The sequence below is a fragment of the Penicillium atrosanguineum genome (assembly GCF_028827265.1).
Source record: "Penicillium atrosanguineum strain IBT 20685 chromosome Unknown utg000005l_segment0_segment0, whole genome shotgun sequence".
Classification (NCBI taxonomy): domain Eukaryota; kingdom Fungi; phylum Ascomycota; class Eurotiomycetes; order Eurotiales; family Aspergillaceae; genus Penicillium; species Penicillium atrosanguineum.
Window position 1 is genome coordinate 1 of NW_026623137.1, and position 22,851 is coordinate 22,851.

General features: G+C 46.2%; 6 protein-coding genes across 6 annotated transcripts; 1 reads left to right on the plus strand and 5 right to left on the minus strand.

Moving 5' to 3' along the window:
• Window positions 1-2,008: 2,008 nt before the first annotated feature.
• On the minus strand, window positions 2,009-2,987 carry N7443_006234 (DUF3716 domain-containing protein; the record flags this gene model as incomplete). The annotated part of the gene is made up of 3 exons (XM_056886290.1): window positions 2,009-2,690; window positions 2,746-2,814; window positions 2,977-2,987. 3 exons carry the CDS (start codon window positions 2,985-2,987, stop codon window positions 2,009-2,011), a joined length of 762 nt encoding a protein of 253 aa, XP_056739939.1.
• A 4,012-nt stretch (window positions 2,988-6,999) lies between these two features.
• Window positions 7,000-7,924, minus strand: N7443_006235 (SDR family oxidoreductase; the record flags this gene model as incomplete). The annotated part of the gene is made up of 4 exons (XM_056886291.1): window positions 7,000-7,036; window positions 7,091-7,461; window positions 7,510-7,823; window positions 7,885-7,924. The coding sequence occupies 4 exons, from the start codon at window positions 7,922-7,924 to the stop codon at window positions 7,000-7,002; spliced, it is 762 nt and encodes a 253-aa protein (XP_056739940.1).
• A 2,535-nt stretch (window positions 7,925-10,459) lies between these two features.
• On the plus strand, window positions 10,460-11,127 carry N7443_006236 (uncharacterized protein; the record flags this gene model as incomplete). The annotated part of the gene is made up of 2 exons (XM_056886292.1): window positions 10,460-10,631; window positions 10,688-11,127. 2 exons carry the CDS (start codon window positions 10,460-10,462, stop codon window positions 11,125-11,127), a joined length of 612 nt encoding a protein of 203 aa, XP_056739941.1.
• Window positions 11,128-12,549: 1,422 nt separating this feature from the next.
• On the minus strand, window positions 12,550-16,013 carry N7443_006237 (uncharacterized protein; the record flags this gene model as incomplete). The annotated part of the gene is made up of 7 exons (XM_056886293.1): window positions 12,550-12,901; window positions 12,950-13,209; window positions 13,507-13,896; window positions 14,544-14,716; window positions 14,776-14,987; window positions 15,038-15,759; window positions 15,813-16,013. The coding sequence occupies 7 exons, from the start codon at window positions 16,011-16,013 to the stop codon at window positions 12,550-12,552; spliced, it is 2,310 nt and encodes a 769-aa protein (XP_056739942.1).
• A 1,920-nt stretch (window positions 16,014-17,933) lies between these two features.
• On the minus strand, window positions 17,934-18,251 carry N7443_006238 (uncharacterized protein; the record flags this gene model as incomplete). Its single annotated transcript, XM_056886294.1, has 2 exons — window positions 17,934-18,155; window positions 18,243-18,251. 2 exons carry the CDS (start codon window positions 18,249-18,251, stop codon window positions 17,934-17,936), a joined length of 231 nt encoding a protein of 76 aa, XP_056739943.1.
• Window positions 18,252-19,939: 1,688 nt separating this feature from the next.
• On the minus strand, window positions 19,940-21,577 carry N7443_006239 (DUF706-domain-containing protein; the record flags this gene model as incomplete). The annotated part of the gene is made up of 4 exons (XM_056886295.1): window positions 19,940-20,030; window positions 20,362-20,544; window positions 20,596-21,317; window positions 21,374-21,577. 4 exons carry the CDS (start codon window positions 21,575-21,577, stop codon window positions 19,940-19,942), a joined length of 1,200 nt encoding a protein of 399 aa, XP_056739944.1.
• Between the last annotated feature and the right edge of the window lie 1,274 nt (window positions 21,578-22,851).

Sequence of the window (22,851 nt, forward strand, 5' to 3'; positions counted from 1 at the left end):
CTAAACCCTAAACCCTAAACCCTAAACCCTAAACCCTAAACCCATACTTAAGGAAACCCTAATGTGGGCATCGTGGTAGGATGCTCACACCCCCATGGGATAGGGTGCGGCGGAGGCTCCATCGGCTCGTACGACGGGCCGGGCCGGCGAACGTGGATATAATGCGAGTTAGTCCCACGGTGAAATAACCGCTGGCATACGACGGACTGCATCGAGCCCTGAATAGTATCCTCGGCGGCCTGGACGGTAGCCGCGGTAGGCTGCTCGCGCGGACGAGGTATCGCCCACTGATGTTCCTGGCGCCAATGGTTCTTAATCGACTTAGGGTTCCGGCAAACGTACCCACAATCGGGCTCACGTATACATAAGATACCGTCCGAATAAATAGGTAACCCACTGATAGGCTCGTCGATCTGGGTAGGTAACCATATTTGGTCTGGGTCACCGCGTACCCCGTTCCAACTCCGAACCTCTTGGGCGATCGTACGGGCGGCGGCAATAGATAATCGATGCGGACTACCCGTTAAATGGCCGACGATATGCTGCGGTCGGACACCGTGCTTACACGTACGGCAAATAATCACTGGGAATGCGTCGGACCGGGAAAATACTTGGTCGGCCATACGGAATGTTGTATGAATCTTAGATATTAAGTTACCCCTCAATATTAAGCTGAATTATCTAATAAGTGGTCGTCCAACCCTAAGCCTAACTGAACACTAGTGGCCGTGATAGCGCTCGGTCGCACCCCATCAAAAAACTAATCGAATTTTTGAATCCCTGCAAGTACCCTTTAATGTGGCCGGGTTATCTTGAAACTCTCCCTGTTTATAGATCACGTACGAGTTTAAAACTGATAAACTTTTGAGGGTAATCGTCCGGTGGAATTAATGGGCATCCTGGGTCCGAAAATGTGGGCATCCTACCCCTGACCCACTTTTTTTTCCCATACTTAAGGAAACCCTAATGTGGGCATCGTGGTAGGATGCTCACACCCCCATGGGATAGCTCGCCGGCTTGTACGACCGTCTCGTCGCTGGCCTGGGACGCGGTGAAACACTGTTCGAGCTGGTTCACTAACCCTTGGACCACAGTAGGGTGCGGCGGAGGCTCCATCGGCTCGTACGACGGGCCGGGCCGGCGAACGTGGATATAGTGGGAACCAAACTTCGTGGTAAAGAACCGCTGGCAGCATACCGCTTGGGTAGTGTCTTGAATAGCCACTCGGGCAAGATCATTTAGCCAAGACTGCTGGTGGCCTTGATGGTGACCGTACGGCGACCAATGATGCTCCGTACGCCAATGTTTCCGAATACTTTCTTTACTCCGGCATACATATCCACAGCCTTGGACTCGGGTGCATAGGATACCATCAGTGTACATCGCGAGGCCTTCGATAGGCTGGTCCACCCATTCGGGAAAGCATAACTGATTAATATTCTCCTCGACCTCGTCCCACTCCTCGATAGCCGCCTGGACCTGCCGGGCATCGGGAATCGTTGTACGATGCGGGGAATGGGTCAGATGAAACACGACCTGGGTCGGTCGGACAGCATACTGACACTGGCGACAGACAATCACGGAATACTTGGGGATCCGTAAAAATAAGTCCGCGGCGGTGCGGGATGCCATTGTACGATAAGGTTTCGTAGATCGTCCAAATATATATTTGCGGGGGTCGTACAAAGAACGGAGCTTAGTCTGTTGGGGCGAGGAAAAAAGTAAGTGGGAATTCGCTAAAGATTTATATTTTACCCCTGAATCTTACGCCACCCAAGCTAGATAGTATTAATAATATGATAGGCTGATCGAATATACTAAGTTTCCACTAAGACAAAGCTTTGTACGACGACCCTTAGTATATATGACTATATATAATTTAATAAGATCTATATCTACGAATGATTATAAGTAATAAAAATGCGGATTTCATTCGGTATTGTAAGTATTCCCCCTTCTAGCCTAAAATGCTATCTTCACTCCCTACCACCCATATTGTACGTCCTCCCTAGGCCTCTTCGTACCAAGCAAGTTGAGAAGGCTCGGTCCGACGCCGGTTATCCTCCTCTTCAGTCAAATCCACCATAGTGATCTCTTGGACCTCGCTATCCGCACGAGGACGTTGATAGGCCCGACGGGATGGCCCTTGGGCCGACCGGACGACACTCCGGTCGTCCGTTAGGTCAATAATATCCGTTGCGGGTAAGGGACGAGGTGGGTGCCGTGGCCATGGCCGTGTAGCATTGCGGGGCTGTCTATCTCGTACAGAGCACCGAGATGCGTGATCACGCCACTTACAATTGCCACAACAGCCGCCAAACTGACCCGGGAGTCGGATACACTGCGGAAAAGGTTTGCACCGGTCCACACACGCCTCGCAAGGCTGAACGAGTTGATTGCCACGGGACTGGATCAGCAGGGCATTAATGTACGAGGGTCGCTGGGAGACAATTTGCTGCCCATTAATGTTGCCTCGTACATGCCAGATAGGGCGTCCACGACCCCGAAGGATCGCGAGCTGCACCGGAGTTGTGCACATCCGGGCAAGCTCATCGCCGCCAACTGGGAGTTGAAGCTGACCCTGGTTACCGCCTGGTCGTTCAGCGTATTGGATGAGGGACTGGATACCCTCCGCGTGCGTACGAGGAAGACGAGGGTTCCCATCCTGGTCAGTGTAGGGGAAGGGCCAGCTAGTAGAGATTGCACATTAGCTAAAGATCGTTCATAAAAAAGTCAAGAGCTTACCTGCTCCATTCCCCGGGACCAAAGTTCAGGATACCTTCGCCGGCATAGGGACTCCGCTCCCGACCTCCGCTGTACAATAGTTAGTTTCACATATATCGCTATAGGAAAGGAAGCATACATACAACGATCCAGAGCCACCACGTCCGCCACGGCTACCACCACCACGGCGAGAGACGAGGGAGGAACTAAATCGGAATTAGTTTGATTTCACTGCTTGGGTTGGGTTCGTACAAGGGAGACATCTTGACGTAATTGTACGTCAAAAAACGAGAGAAGAAGGGGGGCACAGGGCGAGAGACAATCAGTGATTTTAGAAAAAGAAGTAAAAAAAAAAGGTTGATTTTTAAGGTAGAGAAAGTGGTCAGGTAAGAGAGATATAAAGGAAGGTAAGTTCGAAAAGGAAGAAAACTTGATTATATATTGAGGATTGTACATTCATCCGAAGTACGTCTATTGTCCTAGTCTATTGAGGCCATAATGCGTTTGCATTGATGTGGCTGCCTCAGTCCTATTGTACAAGTCTATTGAGCCTCATTGTCCGAGACTATTGAGCACATTGTGCGTTTGCATTGAGCACATTGGGCGTTTGCATTGAGGTAGCTGCCTCAGTCCCATTGTACAAGTCTATTGAGCCTTATTGTCCGAGACTATTGAGCACATTGTGCGTTTGCATTGAGCACATTGGGCGTTTGCATTGAGGTGGCTGCCTCAGTCCCATTGTACAATTCTATTAAGCCTTATTGTGCGTTTGCATTGAGCATATTACGTGTTTGTATTGAGGTGGCTGCCTCAGTCCCATTGTACAATTCTGTCAAGCACAATAGGCGTTTGCATTGAGCACATTGGGCGTTTGCATTGAGGTGGCTGCCTCAGTCCCATTGTATAAGTCTATTGAGCCTTATTGTCCGAGACTATAGAGCATATTGTGCGTTCCCATTAAGGTGGCTGCCTCAGTCCTATTATCTGACTGCAATAAGATGACTACCTTAGTCCCATTGTCCGACTACACTAAGATAACTGCCTCAGTCCTATTATACGAGTCCATTAAGCCTATTATCGACTGCAATGAGGTGACTTCCCCCGTTCTTTATCTATTAATCTTATTAGTATACTAAGTATAATTAAAGATACGTCTTTAGCGAATTATAATAGAATATATAGATATTGTAGTGGTGGAATATATAATATAGTAAACGCGGCTGCGGCCTAAGGTGTCATGCATACCTAGGAGCATATATAGTATCTCCTACGTAAGGATAGAGATAGAGAAGTTATCTACCCTTTTTATTTATATTCGTTAATTAAGGTAGTATAGCTACTAGAAGGCCTTCTTTAATAAAGTAGTAGGGTTTGAGGGTTATACTAAGCTTATGTAAACCCCTAGCCTAAGGGTGACTAAGTATCGCACGACTGGCCAAAGCGCACCCCATCAAAAAAAAAGGTCCAAATTTCTAACCCCTGTAACTACCTCTTCTTTTGATTGTACGATCTTTAAATTGAAACCGGGTATAGAGCGATCGCGAATTTAGAACTTTTGAAGTTTTGATGATTGTCCGACCGATATTTTCAACTGGGATGCACTCGAGAAGTCCAACTGGTATGCACTCACTAGCGCCGTTTTTCGCCCATAGTAAAGCCAAAACCCTAACTGGTATGCAATGCATCCCACCACCCCCCATGGGATAGCGAGCGGGAGTAGCCACCTACCGAGGGCGAGGAGGTTGGTATAGTGATCGAGGGACTTAGATAGGGAGATACGATAGAGCGGTATAGCTACGCCTAGTTCCTAGATAAGTTCGACTAGGGATCGATGCTCTTCCGGGAACCGCATCGCGGGAGGCTCGCTATCCGGCTCCTATCGCTCCTTAGAGTATACTATTAATGGTATCAGTCAGTGCGGTAGAGCCTAGATAATTAGGTCTTTCTTCACGATATATTTCTCTAGCTCGAGATAGAGCGAGGGAATCGCTCCCAGTCGCGTAGGATCCTTAGCCTCCTAGCCGACCTTTGCCTAATAGCCTTTCGTCGGGAGGTATTCTAACACTTATCGAGGGTCTAGCGCCTTTAGGGACCATATACTACTAACGCGCTCGAGGGCTAACGGCCGCTAACGATACAGACCTTCCGTGATATACTACCGGGCGGATAGCTAGAGAAGTATACCTATCCACTTAGAGGCAAAGGGACGCGGATCCGGCATATCGACGTTATATTCGCGGTACTCTAGGGTTGGGATAGTGATAGTCGCTAGGGAGGGCTTATCCAGCGAACGTATTAGAATACAAAGGCATATCGGGAGCTCTTTCGCCAAAGTTTTAATACAATTATCGTTACTCACTCTTACTAGGTTACACAGAAGTGGCGTAAGCTAGTTCATACGATATTTATGCGTACCTATTAGGTTCTGCCGAATCTAACGGATCGCGACTTCTGGCCTAAGGGCACGGGGAACCGGCTCCCTCTCTGGTGTATAACCCACCCGACCCTACTCCAGTATCTTCGCTAGGAGATAATAGGGCAAACCGCGGATAGAAACGTTAAGTACCGTTAGGCGCAGGCGGATCTACCAACACTACCGTAGGTAGGATGGGAGCGAAGCGGCGCGGCGTTCACTATAACACTACCAATAAGATATTAAGTCAAAGTTATCCTTCTATCGCTATCTATAGGCTAAATTGCGGAGTGGGTTTCAGAAAGTATTCTAGATACTATCAAAGACCAAAGGCCACTAATCCTACCGCTAGATAAGGATAGGGAGATCCCACGGTAGATCTACGCGAATTTCCTACCCCGCTACGTACTTTGGTAGCTAACCCAGCGGGCCGCGTGGAGCCCAAAGAAGCTAATAAAGTAACTATGGCTTATTACCACTTATAGCGACTCCCTAAGGAAGTGTCAGGCGGTCGAGGATCGAGCGTTATGCGATATATTATCGACAGATAGCTTCCACCGTTTAGCGGCAGTCGAAGATACAGAGCTTACGGAGCTCGCTGACTATAACTCGATCTACAATAAATAGCGCTAGGCACGCTAGTAGGCCCACCGGCATTAGGAGCGCGGTGTCTAGACCCAAAAGGCGCTGAACCGGATATAGAAGTACGATACGTAGATAAAGGATTTACGGAAGAAGGGGAAGTTAGTTCACGATAGGAGGGTATTTAAGGGTCGAGATAACTATAACTATTTCGCGAAGAAACGGGCGCTTACGTAAGAGGAGTTTTTAAAGTGGATAGAGAAAACCTTAGTAGAGCTAGATCCGGAGCATTTCTCGATAAATAAGTTTAGAGAATCACGGCGACAGCGAGAGATAGCAAGAGGGGCTAAAGAGGAGACGCGTGAGCTTAGTGCACTAAGTAAGTAGATAATATAAATAAGACACTTAAGGTACTACTACGCTTAAAGATTTTAGATTACGTAGTTACTGTAAGGATGATACGATATAGATAATTAGAGACTGGCCTAAATATATTAGTGAAGATTAGTTCTTATGAGATTTGGGTGCTTAAATAATATTAGATATATTTTCTAATAGCTATCTAAAAATATTATTAAGACTGTACTAAACTTATAGATTTATAACTAGTCTTAACTAGTGTATTTTGAGCTATATTTATCTTATCTCGATTAGTTAGTTATTCGTATAATTGTAGAGTTTAGGTGGAAAAAGGGTAGAAGGATGCGGTTAGGAATGTAGGAATCGGGCGTGGTTCAAAATGTAGGAATAGGGCGTGGTCCAAAATGCAGGAGAAGGCCTTAGTCCAAAATGCAGGAGAAGGCCTTGGTCCAAAATGCAGGAGAATAGCTTGGTCCAAAATGCAGGAGAATAGCTTGGTCCGAAATGCATAAGGTCACTCCTGCATTTTGGACCAAGCTATTCTCCTGCATTTTGGACCAAGGCCTTCTATTCTCCTGCATTTTGGACCAAGGCCTTCTCCTGCATTTTGGACTAAGGCCTTCTCCTGCATTTTGGACCACGTCCGCTTTGGGAATTTTGGGCCAAACGCTAACCCCTTTCGGAATTTTGGACCAAACATACCCGTCTCGGGATCGTAACTTTGAACCTCTATATTAAATCTAATTAAATAGCTAAAAATAAATAGTCTTTATTTTTATAATCTAGAGGATATATTGCGATAGGGAAAAATATAATATATATGAATACTGCTTATATAAGCCTATCCTTTGAGCCGGTTTTCGACTACTAGACTTGCGGTCCTTGCCGAGGTCTAGTCCTCTGTCGTCGGAGCTTGTTGCTCAGTCCGAGAATTGTTGCAGTGCAGGATCGTTCCACCTGATTATATTGTTAACGGGAAAATTTTGCTCCTAGGACATTCAAGGGACGTACGATAAGAACTGTCCGCTGAGAGATCTTGGCGCACCAAGAGCCAATCTTGCCATCACGTGACCAGGTTGTTCGGGCTCAAGAAGATCGCTGGTTTGGTGCACTGATGTGAATTTAGAATGCATTTCGGCATCCAGGCTGCTAATATGTTCTTCTCGAAGCTCACGCTGCATTTCCGTATTGACCATGCCTGGCTCAATGGCCAGGCAGATAACATCGGACTCCTCAGCACCCAGACTCTGCGTCAAATTATTGATCGCAGCTTTGGTCGCTGCATACATGGCCCAGCCCCTAGAGGCAGAAGTCACTGCACCGGAAGAGGTGAAGACAATTCGGCCCTTAGATTCCCGAAGAGCCGGAAGAGCTACTTTGATCTTGGTCGCATTAGCAGCATGTTAAGAACAAATCTAGGAATCACATACAAAATTGACTGAGCTGAAGAAGTTGATCTCAAATCCTTGTTTCCACTGGTCTACCTCGGCCACAGAAATGTTGCCAATTTGACCAAGGACCCCGTGATTGAGGATTAGGCCGTCAATTGCTCCGAAGGATTGCAAAGCAATGGCAACAGCATCTTGAGCAGTTGAGGGAAGACGCAAATCCCCAGCCAGGATCTGTACTTGATCATCAAATTGGCTTTTCAGCTTCTGAAGCGGTTCGAGACTACGCGCCACGGCCACGACGTTATTGCGTTGGGGGGCCGACAGGAGATACTTAGCCATGGCAAGGCCAAGCCCTGTGGAAAAAAAACATCAATGTGTGCACTTTCGGAGATTAGGGATATGCGACCGACGTACCTCGCGATGCTCCGGTCACTATAATAGTCTTTGGCACCATGATAGATATATCGCTTTCTTCGAAAATGGTGTGCGCTGAATTGCGAGGGTTATATATAACGCACGGACTGAGTTAAATATAAAAAAAAATGGCACCACAGCGACATAATGACATCATCGTGTCCAATCCCCGGGTAACTCGGATGAACACCGGCCGATTAAAACCCGATCTCCACAAGCAAAATTAAATAGATGAGTCACAAATTATGACTCATTGACCATGCCTAGATCTTGCCCGATTTAAGAGGATTGAAATTGGCCAAGTTATGGGGTAAAGGGCTGGGTCTCGTGGACCCCCAATATCAATCAAGCACGGGCCGAAGCCCACCCACAGGGTTCGGCATCGCTAGGCCCACCCACAGGCTTCGGCATCGCTAGGAACAAACTCGGCCCCATAGCCTTGTTACAAGGTGGCATCACCACCAAGACAGGTGGATGTGTCGACCCCGCCGGTCGTGCGATTCTCCGTATACGGTAGGAGCGTCTTGTATCCTCCATTAACAAGAAGACTGATGCCTGGGTCGGCAAGTGCCCCAGATCCGACCCACGGACGAACCTCCAGTAGTCCGAATTGAAATAAGCTGTCCAATACAGTCAACTTCCGGTTATAGCATAGCCCTCCATCCAAGCGAAAACGCATGTTATAAGTGAATATTGTGACGTGGTCGGTAAGCAAGTGACGCACCCGCCCACTTTCTCGCATCTCCGCGCGTCCATTTATCTTCTATCAAGCACCACGCCTCCAATTCGCGTCGGACCAAGCCAGGATTCTATCTAGCAGGAGGGCTGTTTATCAATTGCTTTAGAAGCTATCTGTTAAGGATAGGTTGGAATATTTAAGGGACAAGATGATGAGGCACGACAACACCAATCGTATGATAGAATAGAACTGAACTAATCCTTGCCGAAGCAAGATTAACTGGATACATCTATCTCCCTTTTGTATGTTTGTGGGATCACGTGGCACTCGCTTCCATGTAGGTTATCTGCAGGTTATCGGGGGTTTCTCCCCATGTCCCGATCCGGATGTTGGATACCTTCATATTGTAGGTGTCGGCTGTGAAGGGAGGCGGATACCACGAAGCTTTTCGCGGCGCGGGGTACGCTTTTGTAGATGCTTCCCCACCACAGACCGTTGACTACCCGACCAAGGAAGGCTTGATCGGATAAAGATGGAAAAGAATAAGATAGAGTGCAAAGGGCTTATGCACTCTAAATGAGCACAATCCACAATCCTCAAACAAAGGACTAAGCAGAAGGTCTTTCTAAGCAGATAGAAAGGGATAGTAGAATATTTGAAGAGAGTGAAAGGTCTGTCATTTCTACTTGGTGTCTCGCGCGTATTTATAGACAGAAAGTGGTCCAAGTCACATGCTTTATATCAGATAAACAGAATAGAATCAGGGAAGGAAATGTGATAGAACTGATGGTGTGATGAGGGATATGTCATCGATCTTGTGGGGTAAAGAGGGGTAAGCGGTTTGGAGGGGTAAAATCATGTCTGCATCTCTTACTTTTCTTCTTCTTCTTCTTCTTATGTTGAATAAGAGGATACCTTCACCTAATGTAGTATTGGTCCAAATTCCAACATATTCTGCTAAAAATCTACGTTTAATAATATATTAAACATATATATATCCTCGCAATAAAATATAGCTAAGAGACTTAATACCTAATACTACCCAACTACCTACGATTAATATACTAAAATAAAGGAATATTATATTACTTCTAAATTTAATTTTATATCAAAGTGAATTACCCTATATTTTATAGCTTTTACAGTCAAAAAATATAATTAAGTAGTGTTAAGACCAAAACATTGTTTAATGACAATAATCTAAAAGTATAAAATAGCAGATTTATGTATGCCAAGACCTTAATTTTATGCAAAAATGATTTTTGTTGGGGCCCCAATGGGGAACCGCAATAGTTTGTGGTTTGATTTGGTTTTCACGGTTTCAAACCGCAACCATCGCGGTTTGGGTTTTGGCGCACTCTAGAATTAAAAGAATTTGCCAACTTTGTGGACGAATATTTCAACAACCAGAGCAGCTAGAGATAATTGGATTGCATGTATATAATTCTTGGGCCGTAATAAATATAATAATGTAAAAATACAAAGCCAAACCCTTACATCATGCGTTGGCTCGAGGTCACGATTGCAGGTATAGATAAGCACAACAGTCCAGCTGTCGAGTGAATGGTATGTATTGCTCTTAGAGAACTCTTATACCTCAAGGCTCCTTGAGCGAGGCTGGAAAACGAAACTCTAGTTAGCTAGAATTTGAGGCGTATGAGAGCGTGGTGCTTGAGCTCGTGACTAGCTAAGTTCCAGGTCTAGCAAATTCAAAATCATCATTCAAGCTCATTTTTCTAAAAGTCCATATCTTACTTTCCTTGCCTCATCATATGTGATTCAAGAAAAACAAGTATAAAAAGGATCTATTCTCTGTCTGCAAGCCTGCAAGCTCCGAGGATATCCTTGCGGGTCTTCTCTCCCAGGAGATCACTTAGTATCTTTGAAAGGCCTCACATGTGTGTAGAGGTGGCTAGTAATGGTGTTAGGCACTCGGCAGAGACTGTCGCTGCTATCTCAACTTTGAACGCTGGGTACGCGTGGATGGGACTCAACGTCTTCTGCACTGCCTCACACGTCCTGGGCACGCGCAAGTTCATCACCTCACTGAACTTCAAGGACTGGGACAGTAAGTTTCTGATCAACTACCCGGCTTGACAACTCAAACTAACCGGAATCGACTAGCCATATTCTATAACAACATGCTTTCCCTCCCTATCATGATCATCTGCTCCCTGTTTACCGAAGACTGGTCTTCGGCCAACCTGGCTAAGAACTTCCCTGCCGAGTCACGCACCAACCTCATGATTGGCATGGTCTATTCTGGCGTAGGTGCCATCTTCATCTCGTACTCGTCTGCCTGGTTCATTCGCAAGACTTCGTCGACTACGTACTCTTTCGTTGGTTATCTGAACAAGCTCCCGCTCGCCATCAGCGGCATCGTCTTTTTCCATGCACCCGTTACGTTTGGTGGTGTCTTGGATATCCTCCTAGGGTTCTTTAGCGGCCTTACCTACGGTTATGGCAAGATGAAGCAGAGCGAGCAGTCCAAGCAGGTCCTCCCCACCTTCCAACCGACTATGAGCGGCAGCTCTCAAAGCCAGAATGATACATACAAACCATAAGCCAATACTGGTCCGACTACTCGAGAGTGGCTAGAGAGTACTTGAAGTAGTGGGTACGCAAGGAGTCATCAGCAAGGCTTCACGAATGGTTAAGACTTTTACCTGTGTGTACGCTTGGGCTTGGGCTGGACATCCCACTCGACTTGCTTCTGAACCCAAGCGAACATCTCTTCGAAGGATCTGGGTTCCTCGTTGTCTTGATGAATTCCATTGTAATTGAGAATGCAACCCATCGCGGCTCCGCCTCTTCAATCGGATTCGTAGAGCAGCTCAGTGAAGCTGAACTGCGACTTCGATTCCAGTCAGAGAATCATTCAACGCGGGTATATTCACGTCTTTTATTATGGTAAGGGGAATTTCATAGAGAATCAAGTTTTACGCGTTGCTAACCGGTCACGGTGAGTTGCGTGCGCGAAGGTAATACGTACCAAGTCATAACTTGTTCTTATGAGGTGGGTTAAAACAAGAGTGCTATACTATACGGGTTGAATACGGCCTTCCAGGCACCGACTGCGAATTCCAAGATTTCGACTTGCAACCTTACGGTTTCCTACTTCACTAGGCTTTACGCGGGCTCGGGTCTATAGAGTCGTCTTTCAGGATGTGGCAAGTAGAGCTTCAATGAGGTCAGGTTACTGAGGAACTGGCCTGATCTCTGGATGGGTTGTCAACAAATCAAACAGTGAAGTTACTATCGCAATAGTAAATTCCCAGTAATCATGTAGGATCGATCACGAAGAACTGAATACATGTGAGGGAATGAACGTCTCTATATATCTGGCCGAGCTCTTCCTACTCCACTATTGACTCTCTGGGGGTGAATTTGGAGTCGCCGTGTACCCCTAGTAGTCGACGTGGATCACTTGCTCATCGATGGTTTATCCTATCTGTATATGTGCAAATAAACTTTTCAAGCGTAGTTTTCTTAATAATCACTCAACGGAGTGGAGCTGATAACCTCTAAAGAGGAAACCAATAGTCGAAATTTTATTCATCAAGCCTAGTTTATGAAACCGTCAGCCTATTTGGTGGTTCGTCTGTCTTTTGGCAATGATTATCTTTCACGGGCAGCGTTACCGTGGAGGCTTGCTCCGGATGGAAGGCTCTCTCACTTTTCCGTACTGTAGCTGTTATAACTGTTTGGTGGCTTTGCGGTTTATGGGTTTGCTTTTCGACGCGCTGAAGTGTTGGTAACGGAGGACAGTCGTGTTACTCGGGGCTTAATTCCTGCATCTTAGGGAATGTAGTCTACTCTCGGCCGGGTTCAAAACTCGACTGACTTTTTCTTTTCAATAATCGAGTCGGCATTAAATAGCAACCTAGGTGAATTATCACCCTGGCAGCAGCATGCAGAGAGAGAAAATATATTGACTGGGTTCTTTAAGGCCCTTCAAAAGAACTTTTAAAAGTATGTGTCAAAGGTCATTTAAGATACAGAAAATATAAGTGAATGGATTTATAGTGATAGGTATAGCGATCATCTTGCCTGGTCATTTGCTCGTGCGGCACAGTCAGTTCACCCCGTCCCAGCCAATCCAGCGTAACTTGGGCTAGCTGGGCATCGGCGCCGAGCTGACGGTGCTCACCAGCGCTGAGACTGGTGCGGAAGAGGTTGTAAGTGCTCTTGTTTCCCAGCAACTTGGCCATCTCCTTTCCCTGACCCGGCGTGGAGCTATCGTTCTCACCCTCACCAATGAACACAGGACAGTCGATATTGGCAAGGACGCTGGTGTTGGCGCTAGATTCGGGCAGACGGCGCCACCAATCAGAAGGGCTATCGGTGTTGAAGCTGAATAGCGAATGGGCGAGTATCTAGCGCTACTGAGTTGGGATGGAAGTGTTGCGCTCGGTGGCCAGAATGTATTTGTCAAACTCATCGAACTGGCCAGTATTGTAGAGGCCTAGAAGGCCAGTGGTGAACTGTTCCTTGAAAAGGGAGTACAGGTCATCCAAGCCATCCACCGACAGCACGGCCGACAGCCGGTGCTCATGGGAGGCGGCGAGTGGAGCATGGAGCGAGATCGCCGCCGAAAGACACGCCGACGAGTGCGACCTGATCCATGTTGACATCTTTGCGAGTAACTAGGTAGTCCACAACGGGCGTCACAGCGTTCCACCAGTCCAGGATGAAGCCGAGATTCTACTCGCGCAGGACTGTAGGCTGACCGTGCCCCTCGTAGGTTATGACATTCCAACCGTGGGGGAGAATCTCGACGCCCATCCCGTGGAAAAGGTCTTCCTACGTGCCATCATACCCGTTTCCGATAATAATAATAATAGTGGGAAGCTTTGCGCAGCCTGCCTTTCCTTTAAAAAACCTGATAAGGACGGAGAAGTGGGTGGGATACTACGGCTAGAGGCCGAGAGATTGGCCTTTACAGGGGGGATGACAGGCAGGGCGGCAGCGTTGTCGAAGTTGGCGACAGCACGGGCTCCAATTTCATTGATTCGAGAATCAGTTGCATTCCCATGCGGGAAGAAGGGGGCATTGCGGTAGTATGTAGACGCGCGGAAGTAGGCCTGACGAGACGGGAAAGCGGGAGGCGTTGATAGCCGCTGCCTTGGCATGAATGGAATCGCCAAGGAACAAAAATTATTTATACCAGCTCTCCAAGTCGGCCGGAATAATCGGCTCGCGGCCCGCAGGACTTTACCTGTCTGGGCACCGAGGTTATTACTGAGCGACAGGACAGACTCCAAGACGAAGGCGAACTCTGTATCATTGCTAAGCTGGAACATGATCGACGAGCTCGACGCTACCTGAGCGATCTAAACCAAATAAGCCATGTTAGTTCATTTCGAGTGTGATGCAAGTTAGGAAGGGAAAATGACTGCATAATTTGTGTGTGTAACAAACTGAGTGCTTAGTAGAGCAAAAGACTTGAGACGCATAGTGGATGTTGGAGAATGGGATCTGCTAGTACGGATTGTCTCTTTGCCACAATTTCGTATGACTTTGGGATGTTGGATGGAATTGTATAGCAAGAAAGGGTTTATATACTTGTTACGCCGACCTTGCGCCGTCATCCATGTTCGGCTCAGCCTAGCTTAGTTTGCACTAAACCGGATTAGGTATGCAAAGTGCAGGCGCGATATGGCGCCAAAATCTTATCGTAAATTTATACATGAATGCAGTTGGTAGATCAAATAGAATACACTCACTAGGTCCATTTTGGTCACATAGTTAAGCTAAAATCTGAACTACAATGCATCTTACTCGGCAATGGCCCATGGAATATATAGCAAGAATTTGCGGCTTAAAGAATATACATAGAGTCGAGACTCCTATCTCCCTCCATGCCATTTGAAGTTGCACCTTCTGCGACGAGTTTCTCCTTCTTTACGTTTCTACGCCTAAGCAAATACCAGCTTGCGGTATAGAGTAGGCCAGCGACACATGTTAAACCAGCAGATACTGCGTTTCCCTGGATATATCGGGGCTTTTGTGTGCTAGGGTAGAGTTGTGAGGACACCATCGAGGAAATATCGGCCATCGTATATACGATCGGCATAGCGATTGCACGTTTGGAGTCCGGTGCAAACGTATTAGTCGCCCAGGTCACAGCGAGCGTGGAAATAGGGTAGAGCCCTAAGTCAAGAGATTAGATACGGGCACATCAAGAAGATATATGACTTGCGCTTGCTTACCAATAACGAGAATGAACATTCCCGCGTAGCCAGCACCAGGGACCGATGACCCTACACAGATTAAGTAACCGACTGCAACCGGAACACAGCAGCCGATGATAAATATGCTTCGCCGCTTAAGCTTATCAGACAAGTAGACCTGGGTCAAAAGAGAGATAGCACCAAGAATATAGACTGGGATAGTTAGGTAGTTAGCCTGAAGGGAAGTATATCTGATTCAATCAGTAAGTTACGCAAATTCCCGTCGAGTTAACGTACTTACCCTAGGCCATTAATAATAGAAGGTAGGAAGACACCAAAGCCATTGATTGCGACCGATGAGGTGAAGAAGGCTATGCCGAGGAGGTAGACAAAGGGGTCTTTTAGTGATTCTGTAGCCCATTTCCAATCGAAATTTTGTTCTCCTCGAACAACATAGTCTCGCTTTCTCTTAAGACGCATAGTTTCCTTTTCTTCGTCGTTGAGATACCATGCAGTTTCGGCCGAATCGGGGATAAAGATCCAGCCAATTCCACCAATAAAGATAGTAACGCAAAACTCAATAATGAACAACCATCTCCAAGCCGCTAGGCCTCTTTTAGTTCCCATGTTTTGAATTCCATAGGCAAAAAGACCACCAAAAGCACCGGAAATGCACTGGGCAAGGTTGGTCGTCATAATACGCTTTCCTGCTTGATCTTGGGGGTAAATAGTTGAGTAAACAAAGGCAAACCCAGGAGACAGACCGCCTTCGCAGGCGCATAGAATCATCCGGACGGCGATAGCTTGACCATATGTGTGGATAAAGGCGGTTCCGAGGGTACAGATACTCCATAAGAGGAATGCAGTACCGAGTGCCTTCCTAGCACCAAAGCGTCTGACAACTAGGGTCCAAGGGAGCTCGCCGGCAAAACTGCAAAAGCTGGATAGAGTTTGGATGTTATTAAACTGGTTGCCCACAAGACCTAAGTCTTGATCAAAGCCAAAGACTACAGCATTTCCGATCTACTCAACGGTCAGAGATGAAGAGTTCCCCTCGAAGCCGAGTCTCCGCTTACATTGTTTCGGTCCAACGCGGACAGAGTAATGAATATGAGGGAAACCGGTACAAGGTATTTGTCGAATTTTCTCCGAGCTGTTGCTTCTTTCTCAGGATCAATATAGATGACTGAGTGGGCCTGGTCAGACCGAACATCTATGCCGATCTCAGTGTCGACGAATGAGGGCTTCGTATCCTCAGTCTTTGAGCCAAACTCCATTGGGGCAACTTGTGTTAGAAACAGGTCCTTGGAAATATGAGGTTGGGCATAGAAGAACCGGTCGTGTGTCTGGGTTGAGCATGACTATCATCATTGTCGAGTCACGTCAATATATACTTCATACTCAGATACTCAAATTACCAGTTCTGAACGTATGCGCAAGGAAGAGGTACCTTTCTTGAACGGCCTCAAGCTCCCATGATAAGACTTAAGCCATGGCTACTGGTGATTTTCGAAAAAGATTAATGTTTCTTTGATCGCTAACCCGATGTCTGCTTGATAAGAAGTGATAAGACGCGACGTCATCGGACAAAGCCGAAAAGACAAGTTATCTTATCGCAACCACTTCTTTGGTAGATAAAGCCATCCACGGCTCATGAACTAATTGAACCATTGCGCATTCGGGCAAATCGCGGGATTACACCGAATCCCCGGTGTAGCTTCCCTTCACAACTTACCGTGTAAACCTGAAAATCCCGAAATGAATTATTCGTTGCCTCGGGGATAAAGGTCTGTGAAAGGAGCGACCCTGTCTGAGGTAAGTCCCCAGATGTAAGGGAATGATGTTCCTAAGTTGAAGGGATGATTCGAAGCCAATATTTTACTGGCAATTGTGATGAGCACGTGACGTGACCCGAGGCATTCAATTTGCTCCAAGTGTACGAAGGTTCTAGGTGCCCCGTGCCTGGTATATCACTCAAGGAATCTCTTCTCTGTTACAACCTTGCACCTAGACCTTCTCTGCGCCGACTGAGATTCTCCGGCAGTCTCTCTAAAAGGAGATTTATGACGATATGTTCACTTAAATCCCTTTTTCGCTCGATTTACATACGAATTCAATGTCGTTAAAGACAGGTTTATCGTAGAAAACTTGTGAAGCCTACCCTTAATGTGTTTCTAAGATCTTCGATAGTTCTTTCACACAACGAGGTTCATCACGATGGAGAAACTCGATACTTCCAATAGAACTTTTGCGGCATGAACATTCCATAACTCAACACCAAGCAATCGCAATATATACGGAATGATAAGAATGGCCTGAATAAATAGTAGTCGCCACTTCATTCATTTCTCAGGTTTATCCTTGAAAAACGCTTCACATGGCTAGAACTCTTGATGTAAAATCCCACCGTAGAACATGTTGGCCTCATTGCAATGCCGACTCTACCAATGTAACATACGTATGTCGCCTGCAAATTCTGCACTTCGTTCTACTGATCAACCATGTAAGAAAAAATAACTAACGGGAAGCGGTTCGTCCTCAAAATGCTTACAGTTGCTAGACGTTGCATATATTCTGCAAAACAGGTGCATATGAAGCTGCTGATGGAAATACTCATACCCTAGAAAATGAGCTTTCTCAGCTGGTATGACCATTGAATCTAATGGTTTTGTACTATCCAAAATGCAAAGTGCCGCTTTCACTCGGGTTGACCAGCCATAATTGATTTTCCTCGGGCTTGTTTACTTCCATTCACAAAGCTCTCTATTGACCTAAAACTACAAGAAATACTCGTGAGATGTGAAGGATAGAATTGGAGTAATTTAGTGATTGAATTACTCCTAGGATGTCAGTATTTCTGACAATGAGAACACTGTCCGTCGTTGATCACTAATGCCCTCTCCACGGTAAAGTTGTCGTGATGCTCTCTAGAATTGCTTTCAATTACATAGTAGGAGATGGCGTAGCCGCTATTTAACATTTTGCAAGTAGTAGTGCGCAGCCAGTGCTGTACGGGACCCATTCATCGCGTTAATTCACCTATTCTCGTACAGACCATCTCCTGCTTGATGCCTTCAACCTGCTATCATAGTTCTAAAGAGATCGCAAGATGTCAACCGCTGAATCACACCCTGGCCATCATATCAGGTCCGCAGAAACGCGGTGTCAAGGAAAAGATCTAGGATTTGATCCTTAGATCAAGCCAAAGCAGGAGCCTTGGCTCGTCGATTACGCATCTCGGCTGCACAACCATCTCTGTTATAGATACCGCTTACAGATGGATGCTTCATGACGGCTTGAGCCCACGCATAAAACATTGGCGCCTTGTCTTTCAAACCATCGACCATGGCCTTTGGCAGTGGAGCGTTTTCGGTATAAGGCAGTGTGAAAATGCGCAGGATAAAGGGGGCAGTCAGGACCTGTATGTCGTTTCAGCCATTCTGACTCCATATTGCTTTGAAAAAGAAAACCAAACAAGAGGTTCCAAGGGAATTTAGAGTAAGTACCTCAGCCATGGTCAGCTTGTCACTGCCACCAAAGAACGGCCTCGCGTCTTGCAAGAGAGGTTAAACCTCCTTGGTAACGGCATAAACATAGCTCCTGCCGAGCTCGTCGGCATCTTCATCAATTTTGGCTTCGATTGCAAGGTAGTAGTGAATTTTGGTCTTTGAAAAGTACGTTTCGACAAAGAGGGCAATCCTCTAACGCATGAGAGCTCCTTTGACTTCCCCAGTGCGTGGAGTCAAGTGCGTCGACACCACGGAGTCGGCTAGAAACTGCGTTATAATAGCCGACTCGAAAATGACATGGTCACCATATGTCAACGTGGGAACTTGTCCACGAGGATTAACCTTGAGATACTCAAGACTAGTAGGCTTGCTATAGTCAATAATTTCCTCCTCGAATGGCAAATCTAGCTCTGCCAGCGCAATATGAGCACGGTGTGCCCCCTAACAGACTTTGTTAGCATTTTGCAACGGAACAGCGGCCATATGCTCAGGGTGAACAGAGAGAACACACACGGGCAGTTCCGATTGGTATATAGTTTAACTGACGCTCTAGCAGCCATTGCTTATTTCACCTGTCCAGGTAAACGGTGGGTGACAGACCAATAAAAGTATTCCAGCAAAACTCAACCGGCGGGAAATGGTAGATGTTATTGTTGAATAAATATTGAGAAAGAGACATTTCAAGTTGAATTTGAGATTCTGCTAAGCTGCTATCGCTGCATAGAGTGATCACAGTTATACATCTAGATATACATCGCTTTTCTCCGAAAAGGTTACTAGTCGTGCTTAGCAATGTTAACATTCCTGAGTCCTGATCGGCTTTTTCCGATCAGACTATCTAGTATATGTCCCTTCCTTATCAGGTGATGGAGCCACGAAGGTTTTACGGTCACGAAAATGGCACACTATACACACGCAAAAACCTATCTCAAGGAATATCAATGTAGATTAGGCCTCACTAAAAGTCATCTAGACCCGTGAGCGAGTTTTGAATTTGTAAACCCGACCCACGACCGGAATGGGAACCCACCACAACCTGCAAAAGCAAAAATAGGCTGGCCTATTAGCTTACATTCAATGATCCTATATTTTCCTTACCTATATCGGTCTACTTCAATTTTCTGAAGTGTTCTATCTACCATACTTGGCTTTTGCGGAGGGTGCCGTTACCACGATACCTTTTCGTGGCGCTAGGAAGCAGATAGATAGGACTAAGGGTACGTTGTTCATGAAGCCCATGAGTAAGGTTCTGGTCTCCCAGGTGGTACAAAAGGTGGTGGTGTGTCCCCCGCAGCACCCAGACAGACGGCTTTTGTGACCGGTGATAGCATCAACAGACGGCAATATAAATGCAGTATATGCAGAAAGTCTGGCCATACGGTTAATAGATATTCAGATAGGGTTTAAACTGAAGGCAAAGGCGTTGGGGTTATGTAAATGCTTCATGAATATGGAATTAAGTGGTTGGGGTGGCGGGGAAGGGGCAATGGCGGTGAAGTGGTAAAATACGTTTGTATCTACTTCTTGCGCGCGTCGACCCAAAACACGCCATGACATTCTTCCGTCACTAAAGTAACATCTGTCCACTTCTATGTTGAGCTGATCAGGACAAGCCATATTCGTCTCACTTCGCACTAACATATTATTATTCCATATCACCATATTTGTGGTAATCAATGACAGCATTGTGCCACTTATAGGATGTACATCGAATCTAAGCTCATGTCCCCTTCCAGACCATTTGTCGTAGCGCCTTCGGCGAGAAGCTTTGCCTTCTGAGCATTCCTGCGTTTGAGAAGCAGCCAGCACCCTGCATACAGAACTCCAGCCACCAGCGATAGACCGGCAGAGGTAGCATTACCAATAATATATCGCGGGCCTTGTTGGCTAGGGTATAGTTGCGATGCTACCAGTGAAGATAGATTGCCTATAGAATAGGCCAAGGGCATTCCAATAGCACGTTTGGAGTCTGGAGACAAATTGGTAGATATCCAAGTGACAGCTAAAGTAGAAATAGGGTATATTCCTAGCCGGAGTTATTTCTCTACACGATACACCAAGGTAGCTTTTACAGCGATAAGACTTACCTATAACAAGAACAAACATCCCTATATACCCAGCGACGGTATTTGCTGTAAAGATACAGATCAGGTATCCAACTGCAACCGGAATGCAGGATCCGACTATAAATACGCCACGTTTGTTGAGCTTATCGGAATAGTAAACTTGTGTGATAAGCGAAATAGCACCAAGAACATAGATTGGAACAGTTAAATAGTTAACTTGCAACGAAGGAAAGCTAGAACTAGTTAGTGCTTTGGACAAGGTTATTATTAGAGGTAATAAATACCCAAGGCCAGCGATGATGGTTGGACAAAAGACACCGAATCCATTAATCGCCACGGATGATGTGAAGAACCCAGTGCCCAGGAACCAGATAAAGGGGTCGGTAAGAGCAAACTTTACCCACTTAGGATCAAAGTTGTCTTCGCCTCGGTGCACAAAATCACGCTGCCTCTTTAGACGCATGGTCTTCTGTTCTTCTTCACTTAAGAACCATGCTTTTTCGGCTGAGGTTGGAAGAAGGATCCAGCCGATACCCCCAACAAGCACAGTAATGCAGAATTCGATAATAAATAGCCACCTCCATGCGGCAAGACCACGTTGATTTCCCATAGTCTGCACAGAATATGCGAAGAGCCCACCAAAAGCACCAGAAATACACATCGCGAGATTAGTTGTCATGATGCGTTTACCTATTCTTTCTCGGGGATAAATAGTGGAGAAAAGATAGGCGAAACTCTGAGCGAGACCAGCCTCAAAGGTATTCAATAACATACGAACAGCAATAGCCTGGCCGTAGTTTTGGATGAATGCTGTCCCAAGCGTACAGCAACTCCATAGGATAAGAGCGGTACCGAGCGATTTATTAGCACCGAAGCGTTTGACTGCTAACACCCAAGGCACTTCGAATACTATCGTGCAGAGACTAGACAGCAGGGTAATATTGCCAAATTCGTCTCCCTTGAGTCCAATATCTTTATCAAAGCCAAAGACTCGGGCATTTCCAAGCTAGTTTAGTCTTAGCAACAGTGGGGGTACATACTTGGAAAGCAAACGTTTCTTACATTGTTTCGGTCCAGAGCAGAAAGAACGAGAAATACCACCGAGACTGGGAGAAGGTACACGTCAAACTTTCTCAGAGCGGCGGATTCTTTCTCGGGATCAATATATATCGTAAAGCTCGCTATCTCGGATGCATTATCGTTCGAGACCTTTGTATCGACGACGGGCACTTTCGTGGTCTCGTGTTTCATCTGTGCAATATTCATTGCTGAAGGCTCTCAAAGTGACGGCTTTTGTTATGAGATTTAGAAATTCGGATGAGATCTTTGCGGGTGTTCTAAGAATGAAAAGAAGATTGTGCCAATTTAAGAATCTATATATCTTCTTCCAGAGACACTCTGGACGAGTAAATAGAAACGTGACAAGCAGTTACTGTGACTGGACATAGATGTTGAACGCCCCAAGATAAGGGCTGCGGGATATAGAGATGGTTGGGACGGGCGAAGATCATCGGGAAAGGACAAATTACTATTGACAAAAGCTGTTTTTGATCTCGTCTACGCATGCAGAGCAGCTGAATTAGGCATATCTAGATGATCGGGGTATGTTGTGGTGTCTTCATCGCGTCGCAGGTGTTCAGAGATACCAAGACGCTGGAGATGATCTGTGGGCTTCAAAGAAGGGAACGAACAGTGTTCGAAGGCACATTTGACGACCGCAAAAGCGGGGTAATCACATTCATTGGATAGACTTTCTTGATAAGACTTCGCTTGAAAGTGGATACCCCCGGCTTATTCCGATCGCTATCGCTTGACCTTTATCTTAGAATGCGTGGTCCTCACATAACGAGATCTAATCATAATTTTGCAGAAACTCATGCTAAGAGCTCTTGGGATTTCAGGCGAAGCCTTCTTAGCATTGAGTAAGAAATCATGAAAGCAGTTACTGCATGTCAGAGGTGGGTCAAAGTAGCATCTGGGACGGATCGGATGCAATGAGTCCACAATCCGAGGCTGACCAAGCACATAGGTGTCGGAGGAGGAAACAAAAAGTAGTTTAATCGACAAATAAACCAAAGAAACCCCTTCGCTAAATACGATGCAAGCTCACAGTGTGATCTGAAACGCCCAAACTGCTCCAATTGTCAGAGTGCACGCGTTCTGTGCTTGACATACCACTCAGAGAAACAAGCCGAGGTGAGTACCTCAAATCTTCAACGTAATACCAATGCAAATAGCTGACTTTTTTAAAGATACCTCGTGACTACGTTTCTAATCTAGAGGCACAGTTAGAGAAACTAAGGCAAGAGAACCTCGCGCTACGAACTAACCAAAGTCAAGCTCGCTCTGCCACAGGAGAAATTACGGCATCACCAGGCACATCACCAGCGAGAATTGGCGCAGGTTTTTTCCTTCGGAGAGTCCCGCAGTTTCTGACTCTAATTCCAGTCATTTTCAAGACTTGGTTACAAGTGTCCGAGACGTCGTCGTCGAGCCTTCAAGACAGCCGAGGTTCTTGGGACAAAGCAGTGGCATCACCC